The sequence below is a fragment of the Nothoprocta perdicaria genome, unplaced genomic scaffold (assembly GCF_003342845.1).
Source record: "Nothoprocta perdicaria isolate Ctin4 unplaced genomic scaffold, notPer1 scaffold_185, whole genome shotgun sequence".
Taxonomy (NCBI): domain Eukaryota; kingdom Metazoa; phylum Chordata; class Aves; order Tinamiformes; family Tinamidae; genus Nothoprocta; species Nothoprocta perdicaria.
This window is the reverse complement of record NW_020455038.1, coordinates 704,151-724,976: the sequence shown is the minus strand read 5'-3', so window position 1 is coordinate 724,976 and position 20,826 is coordinate 704,151. Positions and strand designations below refer to the sequence as shown.

At 55.9% G+C, this 20,826-nt stretch overlaps 3 protein-coding genes across 3 annotated transcripts in view; 1 reads left to right on the top strand and 2 right to left on the bottom strand.

The window, feature by feature from the left end:
* SRRD (SRR1 domain containing) overlaps nt 1–1,765 on the top strand; it is a 3,062-nt gene extending 1,297 nt beyond the window's left edge. Inside the window, exons 2-6 of the mRNA XM_026036703.1 lie at nt 103–233; nt 307–405; nt 728–882; nt 1,130–1,175; nt 1,250–1,765. Of these exons, the coding sequence (XP_025892488.1) occupies nt 103–233; nt 307–405; nt 728–882; nt 1,130–1,175; nt 1,250–1,450 (632 nt within the window). The 3' untranslated portion in view covers nt 1,451–1,765. The remainder of the gene's footprint in view (nt 1–102; nt 234–306; nt 406–727; nt 883–1,129; nt 1,176–1,249) is intronic.
* A 640-nt stretch (nt 1,766–2,405) lies between these two features.
* TFIP11 (tuftelin interacting protein 11) lies at nt 2,406–9,950 on the bottom strand. The gene is made up of 12 exons (XM_026036678.1): nt 9,754–9,950; nt 9,484–9,637; nt 8,665–8,821; nt 8,023–8,150; nt 7,539–7,691; nt 6,597–7,106; nt 6,020–6,126; nt 5,622–5,790; nt 5,183–5,426; nt 4,539–4,681; nt 4,078–4,243; nt 2,406–2,895 (listed from the first exon to the last, which is right to left on the bottom strand). The coding sequence occupies exons 1-12, from the start codon at nt 9,948–9,950 to the stop codon at nt 2,540–2,542; spliced, it is 2,484 nt and encodes an 827-aa protein (XP_025892463.1). The 3' UTR covers nt 2,406–2,539.
* Nucleotides 9,951–10,436: 486 nt separating this feature from the next.
* TPST2 (tyrosylprotein sulfotransferase 2) lies at nt 10,437–15,171 on the bottom strand. Its single transcript, XM_026036718.1, has 5 exons — nt 14,332–15,171; nt 12,839–13,037; nt 12,042–12,092; nt 11,423–11,470; nt 10,437–10,707 (listed from the first exon to the last, which is right to left on the bottom strand). Exons 1-4 carry the CDS (start codon nt 15,165–15,167, stop codon nt 11,441–11,443), a joined length of 1,116 nt encoding a protein of 371 aa, XP_025892503.1. The 5' UTR covers nt 15,168–15,171; the 3' UTR covers nt 10,437–10,707; nt 11,423–11,440.
* Nucleotides 15,172–20,826: the final 5,655 nt, after the last annotated feature.

Genomic DNA, 20,826 nt, shown 5'->3' with positions numbered 1-20,826 from the left:
GAGCGCGTCGCGGCGACGCCGGAGGCGGGGAAAACAACAGCAAGGTTAGGACCCCCAAGGATCCCCTACGCCCGGCACGGCTGCTCTGCTGTCGACCCGCAGGGGCCCTGCGGGGCGCGCTGCGCGCCCGGCCGCCCTCGCGCTGCGTGGGCTACGGCCTGGGCCGCTTCTGCTCGTGCCCCGTGGCCCGGCGCCAGCTCGCGCTGCTGCTGCTGCTGCTGGACGAGCTCGGGGTAAGGACCGCCCCGCCCCGCCGAACCGAGCCGAACCGAACCGGCCCGCAGTGACCCCCGCTCTGCTCCGCAGCTGCCGCCCAGCCAGTGCTTCGTGTTCGACCCCGCGTTCTCGCAGCAGGAGCTGGCGCTGCTGGCGGAGCTGGGGCTGCGCCTGCTCCCCGAGAACGAGGTGAGCACGGCCCGTGTCCCCGCGGCCCCCCGCGGCCCCCGGCACAGCGGCCTGGGGGGCTGCGGAGCGCCGTGGGCAGCAGCACCGGGAGCGCCGGGGTCTGCGGAGCTCTGAGGAGCGGCCCTGGGAGGCTGGGTCTGCAGAGCTCCAGGCCAGGCAGCACCGGGAGCGTGGGGGGCTGCGGAGCAATGCGGGGAGCAGCCCTGGGAGCCTGGGAGATGGCGGAGCTGCAGGCGGAGCGGCCCTGGGGCCTCCACGGCCCCCTGCGTGCCCAGGGAAGGGGATTCGCCGGGCGCGGGTCACCAGCCCCGCTCGCGGGCAGGAGGGGAAGCACCGCGTCGGGGAGGCTGCCACGCTCTTCTACATGATCCACTGCGGGAAGGCGCTCTACAACAACCTGCTGTGGAGCAACTGGGCCCTGGGCGCGCTCTCCAAAATGGTCATCATCGGCAACAGCTTCCGCGGCATCGAGGAGAGGTAGGAGCGCGCCCGGCGCGCAGAGCTCTGCGCCTGCGCACCCTCCACCACCAGCCCCCTCTGAGCTTGCTTCCTGCTGTGGTTCTCCACACCGCTTTTCAGGCAGTACGTGAGCTTTTGCCCATTTTCAGCTTGCTCTGAAGTAGCCATCAACCCTCTCTTTTCTCCCCTCACTCCTCTTTAGAAGCGGAGCCGTCTTAAATTCATCAGATCAAGTGTCTAATGCTAGTTTATTTTTTTGTGGTAGGCTGTTGTCAAGAATCCTGGAAAGAGATTATTCTTACATAGCAAAGGTAAGAAGCATTAGCTTTATTAACACCACGGTTGTGCATGCACCCTATATGACTGTTCTCTTGACTACTCCTAGGTCTTAAAAGGGACCGAGGAAATTGCATTTCCAAGTCACCCTCAGTATACAGATACATTCAACGACACCTCCATCCACTGGTTCCCCTTGCAAAAACTCAAGGAGCTCTCCTGTGAGGTTTGGGAGTGCGTGGAAGAGCCTACATACCAGGAATGCGAGGACCTGGAGATCATCAGGAAGGAGGACAGCGTCAGCCCATAGTGTCCCGCGGCGCTGGAGCCTCAGCCGTGCTCCGCGGCTGCTGCCTGCGGGTGCAGGGCGGCCTCCCCTCCCTCGGCAGCTCCTGCACCGGGGTTAAGCTAGGCAGTGGCCACAGCATCCCCAGCCGTACAGGGCAGCACCTGCACACTGACCTTCGTGGGACAGGTTGGTCTCTCACAGTGGTTATGCAGTATATGGAGCTGCTGTGCTGTGGCTTATGGCCACTTGAAACTACAAGCAAGCTCATTTAAAGACTGTTTTCAACCACTCTTACCACTTAATGATCATTCATTGGTACAATTCAGGGCCTTTGTCTGTACTTCTTAGAGTGGGAAGTAACCAAAAGGGGGTGTTTATTTGTGAGGGATTTATAGTTCAAGGTGCTAATACCCAGTTTGAAATACAGGGTTAAAACACCTCATCTGAGGACAAGAGAGAACTTCAGCTGTCCAGTGGAAACAGTTCTTCTACCACGTTCTTCTGTGAAGAATTGGGCTGTTTCCTTCTAGAAGGCGAGGGAAGGATGAAAATGGAAAAAATAAAATCTTTTTTTTTTTTAAAAAAACCATCTCTGTCATTCCTCACTACTGCATTTCCCAGTTTAAGGTTTAGAGTAGCCTAACAGTGGCACAGTGTGGCCTCTCTGTTTGCAGAGAAGGGCCACCAGAGTGAGGGCCGTTATCAGGATAAGAGTTTTCGGGGACAGCAGGTAGAGGCTGTGACATCTTCACGGCTGGAGCCTGCTGAGGCACAGTGTGACAAAGCCCTTGTGGACATGGGACTGGCGAGAGCCCTGCTTGTGCAGAAGATGATTCCAGGGGTCCCTTTAGCCCTCACTTGCCTGATGAAGGGAGCACACAACCAATGGATCCATTTCCGAGGTGGCCATTACGCACACGTCAGACCTGCTCCTTTCTCCTTGGCATCAACCTCCACGTGTGGTTTTAGCTGTTGGTACCATTTGAAGAGCTTTAAGGAAAAAAATCCCAGCATACAGCTGAGCTTTCATCTATTTACAAAACTGTAACTTCTTTATTCTAAGACAGTTACATTAAAATAAGACAACCTTCACAGTTCAAAGCAGGGCCCTTACTTAGCCATATCAATGAGACTCTGGAGGGAGGTTGGCACCCAAGTCTTTTCTCCCTGTACAAACACAACTCCTCTGTCGATGTAAATCACAATCCGTCCAAACGTATACAGCTGTTTCCCTTCGTGCCGCTTCCCAATCACGGGCATGAAGACAATATTGTGTTCCTCCGCCTTTGTTTGAATGAGGTCCTTGAAGTTCATGGGCACGGAGCTGGCGGCGGCGCCGATGCCGCGCTGCGCCATGTTCTCGGCCTCGCGCCGCTCCTGCATGGCTTCGTACTGGAAGTCCTTGCGGCGCTCCGTGTGCGTGAGGTAGGCGATGTTCTCCCGAGCACCCGGCTGCATGTAGCCGCCTGTTTGCGAGAGGAAACCGTGAGAACGAGGCCCCCCACCACTCCCCGTGCAAAGCACACGGCATGCTCCAGGCCAGGGCGGAGGAAGGGTAAAGTCCTGGAAAGCACATTTGGATTTGAATGCTCCTTTTCAGACATTCTTGCTTCTGGAGTTTTACAGTGTTAATACTGATACGATATAGACTTGTTAGGTCCATCAGTGAACCGCAAGAACAGGATCTGCTGCAACCCCAATTTGTCTGAGAAGCACAGCAGAGGAAGAGCTGTGCTGCTGCTCACAAGGGCACACGTGAGCACAGGAAAGAACAAAAACCACTTTTTAAAGACAACGCCTGACCCGAGGTCTCCACATACCACCTCTGAGCTGCAAACAGGGACTGCTACAAAAACAAAGCATGTTGCAAGAGGAGGCAATTCACCAAAAGGTATTTCACTTTCCGTTCACTTTGTGGCTGCCCAGAGGACCATGCCAGAAATTTTGTAACAGATAAATTCCTCTTTGTGCAATGCTTGCCTGTGATTGCATCCTTTTACCACAGAAAAACAACTAATAAAGAAAGGATTTATTTATTTAAAAAAGGATCTATGCTTCCGATTTGAATTCTCCGTCATGCTATACAACAAATTCCTAGAGGAACAGTCAAATCATTCGCCAAGGGAAAGACACATTTTAGATGCTTCTCCTCCCTCAGGCACTTCCCCCTCTTTTTATACAGGTTAGTTCCTGGCAAATTCCCAGTGATCTTTTATGTCACAGGGAGAGGTCTGTAGAAGGGTGGGCAATGCCCCAATGCCCTGAAGTATCTCACCCAAAAGGAAAAGAAAAAAACAACTTCAGAACCTAACATTTTAAATGACCATCTCCCAGTGACTGACATAAAATGTACTATATTCAGACTACATGGAGAATGAGCTGTTTAATGGCAGAGGCAACCAACCCCCAGAAATCTGCTAAATCTGTTTCTGCTTCAGTGAAGTGCAGACAATTATTAACAACACCTTGCAGGTGCTTCTTGTGGACAGAACAAGGTAAAAAGCATTTACAATTTTCCTGCTCATTGGAGTTGATGAAATGCTGATTAGCAAGTCCATCCATCCATATATACATATATACACACAGACTCATAGAAACCAAACGCTGCTTCAGGGGGAGAAAAGGAACCAGCACAGTAAGCCACCTACCGACACTAGAAGAGACAGCCCGGTTCATGATATCAAGAGCTTCATTAAATTTGTCTTTGATGGAGGGATGCGCCAACACTTGGTCTGAGAACATGGATTTCCAACCCAGGTACCACTTTGTGATCTCTTCATAATTGGGGCTGTTACTAAGCCAAGAGCAGAGCACCTGCAAAACAGTACGAAAGATCAAATTCAACAGGAGAGAGAAGGGCGAGAACTGTGGGGAGAAAGCCCTCATTACCGTTTAGTGTAGCTACTAATGAGCACTCAGTACTGAGAAAATGACTGTGACAGCCTTTGGAAGCAGCCTGAAATCTAACAGGTATGGAGCTACGAGCGGCAATCTTTACATTTTTTACAGAAAAACTCCAGTACTGGGGCAACCATTACTGAGAAGTCACTAAAAGACTCTGGTGCAAATCAAGCCTATTCCAAGTTACTCAAGGTCGACTGTTTCTCACCTGCAGCCACTTGGGGAAGAAGTGCTTCTCCAGCAGCCCGACAAGGCTGGAGACAGAAATCATTCCCTCCCAGTCGATGACCCAGTAGAATGCATCCATGTGCTGCTGGTGCGGGTTTATGATGAGCTCATTCAAACACATCCCTGGGAAAAGAGGGAGGGCAGTTAGACCAGAACTCAGCTCCCTGCAAATAGCAACACACATCATTTGAGGAGCAGTTGTACTGAGTATTACACAGAAAGACCTTCAAGATCTTGGAACTGTTTGGCCGATCCCTGCCTCCAAGCAATATGCAATTGCTGGAAATGGAAGCAATTTGCTGCCAGCATTGAGAAACTTAAAATAATAACAGCTATCAGATATTATACTAATCTTATTCCTGTTCTCAACTGACTTGCAGAAATAAGAGAATAAACCACTGAGAATCATCAGAATACTTCCCCTTTCCTAAAATGTCTGCCTGAGAGAAAAAAAAAAAAAAGCACAGTAATAGCAACATAGATGCAAACTTGCTCTAAACTAATTAATAACATTCTTTTGAAAAAACACAGACAACTTAGCCAATATATATCTTTTCCAAGAGTAAGGGTGAAGCTGGCAACCAGCTGAATCAAAGAAACTCAGCAGTGTTTGGCTCGTCTCACCTAGCTTAGGCACGATGTTTTTGACCATGAAAGCCTCCCATGACCCTGGTGTGAACACATCCTTCCAGGGCTGGAGGATAAGCTTGGCCGAGGAGTCGCTGGGATGCCACTTCTGCAGCGCATTCGCCAGTTTGTTGCGGATGGGAGAGTAGAGAGGTTCCAACCGTGCCTGCATCAGGGGAAGCCAGGGGTGGATCCAAGAGTGGATTGGGACTGTGTCTGTCAAAGGATTCCAGCTTTCAACCTTGGGGCAAAACAAGAAAGATGTAAGTAAGTCTACCCTTTAATCAATAAACTTTGTCAGATGCAGAAAGAAGCATTATGCAAACCCAGTGACTGCTCAACAGTGAGACGCAACACACGAGAAGTTTGTAAGTTTTGCTCAGCTAAGACCTGGCTCAGAGCGCAGCTCCATTCAAAAGCAGCTCCCTCATCTCACCTCCTTCTGTAGCTTGGGGAAGATGAGCTGATCCAGAATGTTATCCAGGATCCATACGGGAACAACGTGCACCCAGCTGTCCAGGAAGTCCACCATGGACCCACAGTTCCTAGGTTGCCACTGTGTTACTATGTTTCTTACACAGGGCATCCAGATTTCCCACATCAGTCTGGGGAAAAAAAAAAGCAAAGTTAAGCTTGAAACTATAGCCCCAGGCTGAAATAAATTGAATGTGGAATAACTATTTTAAAGCTGTTTTCTTCTATATAGCTGACAGCTGCATTTTAATTGACACATCAAGAGAAGCATTTAGAAAGCACACGCCCATCTCTGCTTCCTCCACCTCCAAAGAAGCAGCTTTGTGAGAGGCTGCACAAAGTACAATTCATGTTATTTACCTGTGAAAAGCATCTGTTGAAAGATCCTGCCCATTGTGTGACAACAGCTGATCGTTCTCCAAAAGGCTCTTCCACTTGGCTATAATCTCCGTGCCATATGTACAGTCCTGGAAATGATACAAGGCAGGGAGCTCTTTAATTTCAGCTGCTATCTAGAAAGAGCAGGCTCCTGGTGTGCTTGACGAGGCAGGGCTCTCCCACCCAGCTCATCTGCCACTCAAAAGGCAAGGCAGGCACTTGTAGCAGTTACCTGTAATCCCACTGGAGGCAAATCCCACTTTACGGATTTAAAATAGCGCTCTCTGCAAGTGTGGAGAGCCCAGACGCTTTCACCCATCACAGGCTAAATGGCATAAAGCACAGGCAGCACATATATGACCGCTTCAAAGACAGACCTTTCAGCTTTCGCCAAAGGTAAAGCAGTAGCATCCGGGTAGCGGTGGAGAGCTGATCAACGTTTTGTACATCTTTATTTCACTCCACCATAAACACTGGGAGTTTTTTCTGTCCAGTGCTGTCCAATAAAGGCAGCCCAGCCATAAACTAAAAACCATGAAGAAATCAAACTAATACACACCTTGAGAGGATCCCAGTTCTTGAAGTAATCTTTCATGAGAGGATAAACTATTGCTACTGCCAAGTCCACCCTATCAGACATCCGGTACTCTTCATAGTACTTGTCCTGCAGCGTCTCAAAAATCTTTGCACACTCATCCAGAGTCAGGGGATTTTCACAACTGGGCTGCATCCGTCTCTCACACTCTTCCACCATCTCCAGGACTTTGCTAAGATTGTTAATTGCCTTCTCCTCGTGGGAAAGGACTTCGGACATCTTCTGTATCTCGTGGGTCAGGTTGACAACCATGTCCCTCTCGTACTGCAGCTGCCGGTCATTCTGGATGATCTCCTGCTCCGTGATGTCAATGAGGAGCTGCAAGTTGTGCTCCAGCTCGGGCAGGGCAAATCCCTGCGGCTTCAAGTCTTTGCCCAGCGGCTGCTGAGGGCTGTCATCTGGAATATTGTGCTTGTGGCTAATTTGACTGTAGCTGTAATAAACCTTCTGTTCACGGCCCGTCATATCTATAACCTTCCAACAAACAAAAACAAGCAAGTCTTAAAAAACTTACTTCAAGTTTGAATTGAAAATCTGGATTTCTGAGATCTTCAAGTACCTTAATCATAATACGTACACTTGGGCTTTCAAAAGTGGACACATTTAATTTATGACAAATGTGAGACAATTAAGCATTCTATGAATTAAACTTAACTCACAATGAAAGATTTCTGGGTTAATTTGCATTTTCCTGAGGGCTGAAGGTTGCTTGCGTGCAAGTGCCACAGCCCAGGTGACACTGTAGAGTGTTAAATGATTTGGTGACAAGTCCGAGGCCTTTGATTTTCATGAGGATGTGGACAGCTCCTTCTCATAACCACCAAGATTTCCATCAGCTAGAAAGCACAGTACTAACACGGACAAAGCACCTTCCAGAGATGCCATCACTGAGGTTATCAGCCTTACCTTGACCTGAGACAGCTCCTTTTGAGGTGCTGAAAGCTGTTTGCTGATCCTACCCCTGGCTTTCAATTCTTCTACTGTCTTATAATTGTATTTGGGCTTTTTCTTTCCTCCATTAGGATCCTTCCTCCACTGACTGAGCTCTTTTTGAAATTCCTAAATAAAAAGACAAGTGGGAGGTTGCAGATTGCTTCTCTGTCATGACACAAATTGATCTGTTTTCTACAGAAAAATTAATGATACAAAGAACATTTATTTTGGGAGACTTCAAGTAAAACTACTGGACTGAAATGAGCCAGAACTTATAAAAAGAACATTATGTTAACACAGAAAAAAAAAAATCACTCTACATGAAGCAGCATTAAGTCTTCAGCATCTTACTAAAGCTGGTCTGAAAGGCTTTTCTGACACAAAATCTGATGCTAGACCTAAGGTTCACAAAAAGCAACAGAACAGCAAGAAGAGATACACCAGTAGCCGCACACACCTCTTCAGCCTCCTCTTCCGAGTCAACGACGGGGAAGTCTTGCAGGGACTGCGCGGTTCTTTCAGAGCCGTAGGCCCCCACAGCTCCTTTGCCTTTTCTTTGTTTGGCCTCAATTGGATTGATAATCCCTGCACAGGACAGCAGTTAGAGCAGAAAGGTTACGGTTTAGTTACCGAGAAAGTACTCAAAGTGCTACCCATACAGTAACTTTAGCAAGCTATCAGAGAGCAAGCCATCTGACCTCACATTCCCTTTATCACGCTAGAGTGTCTACTACAAATACATCAATTTTTAGTGGCTATAAAAACATTTAATTTGTGCAGACAGTGACAAAATGCAGAGAACAATTCACACACGTATCCACTGCTTTCTCATCCTATCACATAATATCTTCAGTCCTGAGCTGACCACTCTTGAAATTTTATCTCCCTTCTTCTTTGCATACAAAGTAATGAAAGCAGTGAACCGGTGTATAGCAAGTCAAATACAACTGGATTTTATCATAAGGATTCACATCATTTGTAAGAAATGTCAGGAAGCGAGCGAGAGGCTTTAGGCCACCTCAGGATTACAGCTCCTTATCAGATCCCACCTCTGGTGTGAGCCCCGAGCTCCCAAAGCACAAAGACGCAAGCGTGGTACCTTGGGCGTTCTTCCCAAGACCTCTTCCTGGCACGTAACCCATCTTCTGGAGCAGCTTCTGCCCAATTCCCTTCGTGTGTCTCTCCCAGCTTCCAAAGTCCGTGAAAGACTTGCTGCCCCCTACAAAGCCTTTCTGACTGGGCTTGAAATTACCACCCTGTTTAAAAAACAACAGACTTTGTGAGGCGGCACAAGAACCGAGCTTTGCATGCATGAGCTCGAAACGAAGGCGGCCTCCTGAGAAGTCTCAGCTGCCACCACAGGGTTCTGCTGTTTCTCTGGCTTTTTGAGGGCAAAGAACATCATTTCTGTGCCCATTTAAGTAGCTTGTCATGTTAAGATCTCTCCAGATAAGGTGCCAGTTATTAGGCTTTATCAGTGACCACAGCTACAACTGCTACTGATCCTGTGCTTCGCAGCACTCAAGTGCCTAAGCAGGGGTTGGTTTTTACTTTGTGAGACAGTAATCACCTTGTTCTGCAGAGAGAAAGCAGCCTTCGGGACTTCAATAATAGAAAGAAAGGCAGTAAAAGAGGAGTTTCTTTCATTTTTAACCTCAGGTGATCTAAATGAATGAGCTCAGAATAAAGGGGCTCCGAAAGGAGCAAAATTCCCAAGGACACAGAACACTACAAAAGCATAGCTACAAAAACACAGAAAACACTCTCTTTCACCCCAGCCAGCGTCATTTCCCTGGCTTACAGTCACTGCTCCCTTTCTCAGACACTCTGTTGCTCCCTCAAGAGCCTGGCTGCTATTGTAACTTAAACCTCAGGAACACCCCAAACAGAATTCAGGGCAGATCACCGGCTACCTCACCGTTTTTAACTTCTTGGGCACAAACTCCTTGGGGGCCTCCTCCTGCTTCGCGGGCTTCTCGTCTTCGTCCGAGTCTTCCTCCGACACCTCCTCGGCCGCCGACTTCTTCAGGCCGGCGCTGATGAAGTTCACGGGGGCCGAGTAGTCCCTAGAGCTGCGGGGCAGGGCACACGTGTAGGCAGCGGCGCGTACACGCGCGTATAGCTCTGTGTACGGCTATGTGCAGGCACCGAGCGCTGCCTGCGGCGCGCCCCGCGGCCCCCCGCGCACCGCTTGCCGCCGAAGCTGGGCCGCTCGTCGTCCGAGTCGCGCTCGGCCCACACGCCGTACGTGGCCTCCTCCTTGCTCTGCCGGTGGCGCTGCCGGTGCGGGTTGAACTCGTTCTGCAGGTCCCACTCGGACACCTCGAAGCTCTCCATCTCCACGCCGTCCTCGCCCTCCGCCCCGTACAGGTGCGACATGGACATGGCGGCGCCGCGGGCCACCCCCGCCGCAACGGCCGCAACGGACACAGCGCGCCCACCGGAAACCAGCCCTCCTCTTCCGGGCGCGCGGCGGAAACCGCGCCGCCACCATAGAGACGCTGGCGGCAGGGTGGGGCCAACTCGCGCGTCTCTGTGGTCTGGAGGACCGACGGGGCCTAGGCCGCAACGGGACCGGGACCCCCCCAATCCTCCCCGCTCCCCCCCACCCCAACAAGGACCCGGACCGGCCCGACCGGGCCAGGAGCCTCCCCGGTCCCGGTCCCGGTCCTGCCAGGCCCAGGCAGGGAACCCCCCATTCAAACACTGCGCTAACCGCAAGGAGCCAGGCACAAAACGGGGCGTCCATATATTAATTCTTAAATAGATTCTGTAAATTACACACGAGGGGGCAGCGGCTCGTACAAGAAACGCGCTGGCAGGCCACGAGCCGCGTGGGGACGGCGCCCGAGCCGCCGGGACGAGGCGTCCTCGCGCGACAGCCCTAAATCTCCTTCCACGGCCCTTGGAGGAGTCGGGAACGGGGTCCACAGCTGCTGTTCACCACGGAGCACCGGGAGCAGGGAGGGCCCTGATGCTCCAGGCGCAAAACGTTTGGCCTTTGCACATAAATGCAAATACATTCCTCGCGGAGCAGTCATTTTGGCAATAGTAGTAGCAAGCAATATGCTTGGAGAACAGATTTCCGCCTCTGCGACTGCGGACTCTTCCTTTCGGACTACGTACGGCCCTCTGCAGCTCTCTGAAAGGCAAGAAACGCGGGACCTGAGGAAGGGCACACGCGGACCCAGCACAGCAAATACCACCTAACGGCTTTAAACCAGCAGCTACGTTAAAAATAAATAAATAAATAAAAATCAAAGTCCCAGCTCCAGGATACTGGTCATACGCCATCCATCCTTATTCAAGGCTTTGGCTTTAGCACAAGATACTGCTTTTAAATAGAAAGCAATCTTGAAAGCTTCATTTTTAGAAAGTTCTTCATTTATGGCTTAGCAGAGATGCTACCTGGAGAGACGATCAGAACAACACCCGCGATGCTGGCAGTGCTTTGGGAGCAGAGACCAAGGGCTGCAGCTTTGTTTTTCCAAACACGGGGCTGCATCGGGGACTGCTTCATCACGTCCCGCGCATCCCGCATCCCGGCCGGCTCCTGCGGGAGCTGCTCTGCCCCACTGCCCATTCCCACCCTCCGTCTCGGTGATCCCACCAGGGACGTGCAGCAGGAACGCTCCCAAATGCCTCGCTGCCGTTTTGCTGAAGTAAGCCTGGTTTCAGAGCTCAGAAAAACATTTTCCCGCAAATTATCCCAGAGTTTGCAGCGCCGCACTGAAAAACTCAAGCCACTGTGAAGGATCATTCACATAAGGCCAACAGAAGTTTCTCAAGCAAAACAGTAACTCTGGAGCAAGGCAAGCAGGTTTGCACAAGTCCCAAATTAAGGTGCAAAGACTTACCTGGAAATCAATAATTTTTTAGTGAGAGGACGATGTGTTCTGAGTCACCTGGAACAACCAAGACAGAAGGATCAGTCTCCCATTACCAGATTCCACTCTGAACATCCCCAGTGTGCAAAGAAGCAGGAAAGGGAAACGTTCGGGGCAGAGAAAATCAGGGCAGAGCCTCATACTTTCAGCACTTGAAAACAGTCACCCAAGTTCAAGAACCAGAAGTATTTATAATTTCTAAATTAGCTAAGCTTTGCCCTCCCTGAACGTGACAGGGCCAGGACGGTGACAGCCTTGAGCTAAGGGAGAGCGTGCAAGGTGGCTGTCCGAAAGAGCACGAGTCCCATGAGCAAACACAGAGCCGCACAGCAGGAAACCATAAGCAAGAGCGGGTCAGGAGAGGCGATGGACACAGACAAGCAGGCTCCGAGCAACACAAGGCACCATCAGGATGCTGTGGCACAAATAGGACATAAAAAATAAGAACGTGGAGGAAGGGAGCGGTGCACAGCACAAGGGAAGGGCCATAGGATGGGAGCTGTCCCTGCGGGAGGGCGGCCCGGGCTGCATCTCCCCATAGGGGAGCAAGGGACAGCAAAAAAGCCTCGGGAAGCAGCTCGACTCTTACCTGGAGATGACCTTTCAAATTGGCTGGTGTTTTATAATCCCCCTTCAGAACCTATGGAAAAGGCAAATGAGAGTGACCCCTTCTTGAACAGCGGCTCAGGAACATCAGCATGTCCCCCTCACGGATTGTCCCCGTGCATCTGAACCAGCAGAGATCCCCGATGGGCATTTGCTCTGCTGGGGGAACAGCTGGAGATTTCCTCTGCAAGGACTTCCTAAGCAAAGACAGGAGTGCAGGGGCCTGACAAAAACAGGTTCTCCAGATCCCTCCTTAACATGGAAAAGGGCCACATTTAGGCCTTTAGCATCACGCTAGTTCTCTGAGTTTGTGCCAAGAAACACTGGAGAGAGGACAGTAAAGACGCCACGAGTCCCTTAACCCCCTGGGAGAAGATGTTCATCCAAATGGCATGTCCTTACAGAGCTCTCACACGCACCCGGAGCGAGGAGGAGCGGTCGGCGCACAACCCGCCCAGGGAAACCTCCTCCCTTCTCCCACGGTTTCCAGAGGCAGCAGTTTCCAGAGGCAGCAGTTCTGCACCGAGAGCGCCCAGCACGGCTCCCGTGCCTGATACCAAGAGCCGGGCTGCACAGGGAGGGACAGGCAGTGCCTGCCCAACGGAAAACCGAATGCCACCACACACCACAAGCAACATCCCGGGCCTGAGCCACGCCAGCCTCCAGCTGCTTGTCTCTGAAAGCCACGCACTGCCTCCCCAAAGAGGGCTTTTGTTCTGAGCGCGCACAGGGGCTCCGCGCCCCAGCACGAGCCCAGCGCCCCGCGACAGCCGCGCTCACCCTGTGCGTGTTGTTGACCACCAAGGGGTCCGGGTTGCCGTAGTTGGGCGGGTTGGCGTACGGGTCGTAGCCGAGCCGGGCGAGCATTGGTGCTATGTGGGCCATGTCCTGCACAACATCCCCCGGGATGTGGCCGATCCACTTGGATAGCGCCTCCAGGTTCACAGGCTTGATGACCTGGTCTGTTGATCTTTCTATCCTGGAAACAAAAAAACAAAAAAAACATAAAATAAAAACAAGACACTACGGCTGCTGTCAGCTGGATTATGCATGTGTCTTATGGTCAGACAGAAAACCTTCAGCTCGGATAACAACCCACAGGGTGCCCAAAACACACACGTGGATCAAGTGCTGCTGTGTCCATAGACTTCCAGGATGGTTGAGGTTGGCAGGGATCTCTAGGGATCATCCAGTCCAACCCCCTGCTCCAGCAGGACATCCAGAGCACGGGGCACCCAGTCACATCCAGGCGGGGTTGGAAGATCTCCAGAGAGGAGACTCCACAATCTCCGTGACCCTCACAGGAAAGTCGTTCTTCCTCATGCGGAGAGCGAACTTCCCCTTGGTTCGGTTTGCACCCATTGCCCTTGTCCTGTCACTGGCCACCACCGAGAAGCCCACGCAAGGCCCAAAGCAGAGCCACCGCCGAGCCCAGCAGAGCTGCTTGGGGCAGCTCCCCCAGGACAGCAGCAGCCCCCGCCCCGACTCCCCTCGGCCGCTGCTCCGGGAAGTGCTCCGGGAAGCGCTCCGGGAAGCTACGGGAAGCGCAGCGCGAGCACAACCCTCCCGCCTGCAGGAAAAGCGGCGCCAGGACGTCCCCCTCTGCCCATGTCCAGCGGGAGGGACACGGGCCCAGGCTGCCCACGTGGCCCCCGCGCAGCACTGAACAGTTTCTGCTGGATTGGAAGCTCAGACTCAAGTTTCCAACCGGAATAACAACGCGCTATGAAGCGACCACGAGAAGCTGTGTGAAGGAAGAGCCTCCCGCAAGGCCGGAGGAGGCAGAGGGAAAGCTAGGGAGCAGCGGCACGTGTGCCATGGCGGGAGGTGTCTCTTTTAGACTGCAATATGAGCACCAAATGTGGCAAGGATTAGTGCTAACTACTGAAAACGATTCATTAACAGCAGAACTGCAATCCTCTGAGCAGATATTTGAGGACAGGTGGAGAAAAGGAGCTATTAAAAAGCTCAAGTTTCTGAGCCAGCAGTTCTTTTCAAATTAGACACCAAAATTGTTTCCACACTGCCAACAGCAGATGAATAAAACAGTCACCTGCTTTTACAGTCCTTGCCTAACAAGCTGTCCTGTTGGATACAACATATCGCTAATATTCAAGCTGTGTTTTACTAAAAAATCAAGGCCAGTGCTACAAATTGGGATGCATTACCCTGAAAACTACGCCCAAACATTAGCGACAAATCCTTGCCCCCCAGTTTCGGCCTCAACCCGCTCTGTGTAACAAAAATGCTCTTTGAAAAGCAGCAACACTCACTTGGACAGAGACACTCCCCCGGGCTTGCCGATGAGCTCCTCGTGGTGCAGCACGGCGTCGCTCCAGGAGATGCCGAGGAACTTCATGATGGTGTGCATGGAGTGCTCGGGGTGCAGGACCAGCTGCTCGTAGTAGACGGGCAGGCAGCGGGCGCGCCCGACCTCCAGGCACTGCGAATACATCACCTCGATCGCCTTGTTCCACTTGGTGAGGCAGTCGCGGTAGCTGTTCAGGTCGAAGCCTGCGATCGTCACCTTCCTCGTGATCATCGAGTGCACGGACGCGCGGCCGTCTCGAACCATGAGCAGGAACTTGGAGTTGGGAAACAGTCTGGACAGGTAGACGGAGGACTTCAAGGTGAACGGGTCCTTGTTACACAAATAGCGGGCGGGCTCGCCGTGCTTGGCGATCACTTCCAGTATGAAGGCCTGCATGGCGGCGTCCAGCACCTGGTCCGTCACGCCGGCCTCGTCCAGGCGCATCTTCTCGCGGCCCGACTTGGACCAGGCCTGGCGCATGGCCAGCACGCGGGGGATGATGCGGGTCTCCTCCCCGCAGCGCACCTCGGGGTGGGCGTCCAGCATGGCCCTCATGAGCGTGGTGCCGCTGCGCGGGACGCCGCCGACGAATATCAGCGGCATCTCCTTGCTGTAGCGGTACTCCACGTGGTTGGCGCCCATCACGACCAGCTCCTCGCTCTCGGGCCTCATGCGGCGCTGCCGCCGCTCGCTCAGCACCTGCTGGCACTCCAGGACCTGCTGCCCGAGGTGCAGCGTGACGGCGAGCGCCACGGCCGAGGCGGCCGCCAGCAGCAGCCGCCACGCCGTGACCCGCATGCTGCTCCACGTCAGCGCCCGGCCAGCGAGCCTCGGGTCCCACGGGTGCCTGCGGGACAAGCAGAGCCCATGAGGGTGCTGGGGGCCCCGCACCCGGCGCCCCACGCTCCTCCCGGCACGCGGGCGCACGCCCAGGCTTTCATCATCTCGCCTACTTATCAGCAACTTGCAGCCCAGGTGCCTTCTACCCACAAAGTAATTAGAGGCAGTCTCCGAGCACACCCAGGGAGGTTAGTTCTTCATTGCTTGTGTTCCCAGGATCACAGGTTTTCAGCTCGAGCAAAGCTCCACGAAGCTTTAGGAGACAAGCAGCCAAGCAAGTCGCTTCCCTAACTCGTGCTCTGGTTTTGCCCTCATCCAGTCACTCCTTTGGACCATGCATGTATATTAGGAGAAAAGCACTCCAGCTTTACCTGCTCCAAACTGGGAGCAAATATTTCAGGAGTTTGTTGTGTCCCAGCTGAACCCCAAACCCTCCGTGCAGCCTCCTGCACGCAGCCTGCTGCGCTGCTCAGCAGCAGCACCTGCTTCCTTTCTGCTTCTGCTTCACTTTTACATATGCTGCTGGGGAGGAAAGCGGGGAGGAGGAGCTGAAGGGAAAGAAAAGCAGCGTTTCATGCAAATGTCAAAGGTGCAGGCAGGGAGAAGCAGTCACCAGTTAGGATGAAACAGGCTGTTTGAGAAACTAAACCAATCTGAAGGGTAAGAAAAACAACAGCAACAAACGCAGCCAATGCAAAGTCCCCTCCTCCGAGAGACTGACCTTGCATGAGGCTCCCTGGAGACCTCATCTGGCACGAGATGGGCTTTCTGTGCCCCGGTGGGCTATTCCAGCAGGAAGCTGCTCTTTCCCCAAGCCTCCGGGCCTGCCAAGGCGCCCGGGAAGGCTGGCACGGCTCCGCGCCCTCCCCCTCGCCCGCAGCACATGGAGCACAGGTTTTGCAATCCTGCCCTTGGGCCACCGAGGGATTTGGAGCCCTTTGTGATTATGTGGCTGGGGCGGGAGCTGAATGCAAGCAGCAGGAACTGCATGTCCATGCGCTTCATTTCATGGGCAACCAAAAGAACTGCTCCAGAAAGGCGGTTTCTCCTCCAACCTCTCTTGCTGAAAGGCCGTATTCAGCAGTGAAGCTGAAGCCGTTAGAAACGTCCCCGGCCGAGCAGCCCTGCACGTCCCGGCGGTGTCGGGGCCGCAGGAGCCCGGCTCCTGCACCAGCTCCTCTCACCCGCACGGAGCAGGGGCCGTTTCCCCCGCGAGGACACCCCGTTTCACCCCGCTCTGCTCGCAGCCCGGCTCCCCGCGGCCCCGCGCGCCTGCCCCGCTGCCGCAGCGGCCAGGTAGGGGTTTGCCAGCCCAGCGACAAGGCGGCACAGCCAGCAAACCTGCCTCCACGGGGTTTAGCAACACGGTTAATGTCCTGGCTGAACGCCTCATGGGGAAGCAGCCTCGCATGCACACCCATACACTGCCTAAAAGTCAAGTGCGAGGGGGTTTGATTGGATCATTAATCACTCGGAACAGAAAACAGCTCTCTGGCATTTGTGGAGCACTAAGAGCCATTAAATCAAGTGCTGCTCCTCTGAGCCCCGCTGTCCCGGGCTGCTCGGCCACGTGCATGGGCCCAAGCACTCGTCCCTAAAGCCACGGGAAGCTGTTCCACTGCGCTGCGATGGAGCAGCCGGGCAGGACACAAGGAGAGCTGGAATAGTGACGGATACGCAGACCCGGGCAGGGCAGCTCGCAGGAGAGCTCTGGGCTTTAAAGAGGAGGCTGCAAGTGCGGAAGGACTCGCACTGATCCCTGCAAAGACGGCTCAAAGGAGGGCTTCCCGCAGCGGCTCTGCTCGCAGCTCTGCCTCCAAGGAAACAGCAAAAATAGGGCCAAAAAGGGAAATTGCTCCTTTTGGCATGCAAATCAGGGAGCTGCTGCTGGCAGGACGGTGCTCCAGGCAAGCCTGGCAGGACGAGGGGTGCCGAGGAGCACTCCAAGCTCCTGTCTCCCGCAGGGCAGCGGCACGGGAATTGCTGTGGGAATCGCCCGGGGCCAGGGGCTACTTGCGCTGCCCGCACAGCCACGGGCAGAAGCGCCACTGCTGCAACACACCTCGAATATGGGGAAGTCGTTCAGCTGAGCTCAGCCACCCCGGGGCGGCAGGAACCCAGGTGCCCGCGGCCGGGAGCAGCTTCTCCATCACTGCCGCGACTCGGAGCCTGCCGCTTCCCGCCGGAGCGAGGGAAGCCCAGCCCTGCTTGCCGCGAGGCAGCACCGGGCCCCACAGGCCGCCAGCAGCCCCACTGCTCCCAATTCACCCGGGCCAGCCACGCAGGCGCTCGCGAGCTGCTCAGCAACGCTCTGCTGAGCAACCCCGAGCAGTTGCAGCTTATTTTTTAGGTGTTTTATATAAGCTCCACAAAGAATTTTCCAAGATTTATAAGGCTAATTAGTCTAGGAGAGAACATGGATAAGTAATTTCCTCCACAATAGTTATTGTGACGTAAAACTTCATGGCATGATTAGGCAGAACGACTTGCTGATCAGAAACCATCTTCTAGCCCTTCAGACGCACAAACTGGCTCCAGGAGTTTTCAACCCAAGTAAGAACTAGGCAGTTTGGTGGCTTTCCTTGCACGCAGCAAGGAGGGACCTGGCTGAAGCAGCTCGTGCAGGCAGCAAGTCTGGGCGCCCCGGGGCTGCGGCAGCGACCAGGGCTCCACAACAACAGCTACAGGAGCTGCAACTGGGGCTGCAAACGGAGCCGAGCGAAGGAGGCGAGGTGAGCGCAAAGCCGCGGCCAACGGGGCCCCGAGCCCCCCGTGCTGCATGCCCGGCACGCACCAGCATCAGCAGGGTTAAACCGTTCCTTGGTGAAAGCAGTGAGGTATTAATAGAGCATCACGGAGGTGTGGAGACACATGAAATATCGACAGGCCCACTGCCGCGTCCCAGGGGAGCCGCGCGCTCCGGCCACTTACCCCGTGCGTGGAAGCGCATCCTGCCGCTAGCCGAGCTGCATGCCGAAGCCGGGCGGCCACCGAGCACCTGCTGGGCTGCAGAGAGCGAGGGCTGGTCAGGCCAGCCCGCGCGGGCACCGCGCGCTCGCACGCGGGCCCATCCTGTCCCCGCGGATGTTGCCGCCAGCTCCCGGCGCTGATGGATTCTGCAGCCGCGCAGGACGTCGCCTCCTCTCCCGCCCTGCGGCCCCGCACGTCACCCGGCTCCTCAGGAAGCTCCACCCGTGACCCCACAAGCCTCCCCGCCTGCCCCTCGACAGGGCAGCACCTGATGCAGCTCGCGGGTCCACGGCTCCGCATGCGCCTCCGCGCGCGCAGGGGCCGCCACGCTCGCCGTGGGACAGCGGCTGCCCGGCACGGCGCTGCGGAAGAGGCTCCGCTCTCGCCCTTGCGCACGGCGCGCGCTTGCAGACTTCCTTCCTGACGTCCCGGAGCGCGCGGCGACGCCGGGGACGAAGGGCCAGCACCAGGAAGCGCCCGCGGGGCCACGCGGGCTCCCCGTGCGCCAGCGCCTCGCGGCGCTTCCCTCCGCCGCAGCGCGCAACCCTCCCACCGCAGAGGCACTGGCTGTCTTGACCAGCCCACCCTGCGCTGCCCATCACCGCCGGCGGAGCACCGGGACACCAGCACCTTCCCGCTCCCAGGCTCCTGCTCGGAGCGCGGCGCTGCCTTTTTGCGGCTCGGCAGAGCGAACAGCAGCGCCCGTCCCGCCGCCTCGCGAGGGCCGGGTGTGCACGGCCCTTCCTGCTGCCGGCACCTGAACCACGAGACGTCAAACACGGGGACGGCGCAGGGGGCACGGCGCCACCCGTGCCATCCCGCGCAGGGCTGGGGCCTCTGCTCCAACCCCAAAAGGGGTAAAAAGGAAACAAACAATCAAAGAACAGCAGCATCCGCACTTCATCCTGCACATGCTGCTCCTGCTAACGCAGGTGGTCAGGCCTGCCCACGACAGGAAATCACAGAATTGCTAAGAAAATATTTAGCATCTTCCCATAACAAAATATTTTGCCAATGTGCAAGGACAACCTCGCGCCGGGCAGCTCCGCTCCTGGTTGTGAGCGGGAGCTTGTGGCTACCAGAGAAACCCCAAACCTCAAGTTTGCTTAAGGAGTAAAGAAAAATACCTGCTTTTCCCAGCAAAGCAGCTCTGGGTGCCCGCAGGTGAGGGGAGCATGCTCCCCGCAGACTGGCCACGGAGAAAATAAAGGAAAAAAGGACAAACAAGGTTTGCCCTCCAAGAGAGCTCCTGCCCAAGGGCGCGCGCGGCTCCCGGCTGCGAGGAGGGCTGCGCACGAAGGCTGGGCGCGCGAGGGGACGCGGCAAGAGGCCCGGGAAGGGCCCTGCCACCCGAACCAGGCTGCTCCCTGGCTCACGAGAGGGCTCCCGCCTCTGCTCCCAAAGCAGCGGAAGCTGCTGCGGAAACAACCCCAAACTCGCGTCTTCGGGGCAACGTGGCGAGGCAGCGAGCGCCCAGGGGAGCGATGCCGCACGCTGAACCCGCACGGGGGCCAAGGCTGCAGCCGGGAGCGCCGGGCTCCCCGAGGGGTGACGGGTGCACGGGAAGGGCGAGACGGGCACGGGACACCCACTGGGGCCGTGGGCGTCCTGCCAAGCGCCCTGTGCTGAGCACCTCGCTGCACCAGCCGTGCACCGTGTGCCCCGGCCACGCATCATGTGCCCCAGCCGTGCACCATGTGTTCCGCTGCACCGGCCGTGCACCGTGTGCCCTGGTCGTGCACCGCGCGCCCCGCTGCACCGTGCACCCCACTGCACCAGCCGTGCACCGTGCGCCCCGCTGCACCGGCCGTGCACCGTGCGCCCTGGTCGTGCATCGCGCGCCCCGCTGCACCGTGCGCCCCACTGCACCAGCCGTGCACCGCGCGCCCCGCTGCACCGTGCGCCCCACTGCACCAGCCGTGCACCGTGCGCCCCGCTGCACCGGCCGTGCACCGTGTGCCCTGGTCGTGCACCGCGCGCCCCGCTGCACCGTGCACCCCACTGCACCAGCCGTGCACCGTGCGCCCCGCTGCACCGGCCGTGCACCGTGCGCCCTGGTCGTGCATCGCGCGCCCCGCTGCACCGTGCGCCCCACTGCACCAGCCGTGCACCGCGCGCCCCGCTGCACCGTGCGCCCCGCTGCACCGGCCGTGCACCGTGCGCCCCGCTGCACCGGCCATGCACCGTGCGCCCTGGTCGTGCACCGCGCACCCCACTGCACCGGCCGTGCACCCCGCTGCACCGCGCGCCCCACTGCACCGGCCGTGCACCGTGCGCCCCGCCTGCCCGGGGTCCCCGGCGCTGCCCACCGTGCCCCCTGTGCCCGAGAGCATGCACGGGCTGCCGGGTGCTGCAAACCAGGCGCTGGGCACCGCTCGCTGCTGCGAGCCGCCGGTGCCACCCGCTGCACCTTGCACCCCGCGCCGCCCACCCGCCGCGCACCTTGCACCGGGCCCTTGCACCAACCCCGCACGGGCACCTTGCACCGGAACCCGGCGCCGCGCTCCAAGCAACCCCGGCGGGCACCGAGCACCGCCGCGGGCACGGAGCACCGGGCACCGTGCACGGAGCAGCCGCCACCGGGCAGCGCCGCCGGCCGCGGTGCCGAGCGGGGCTCGCGGTGCCGGAGGAGGGCCGGGGAGGCCGC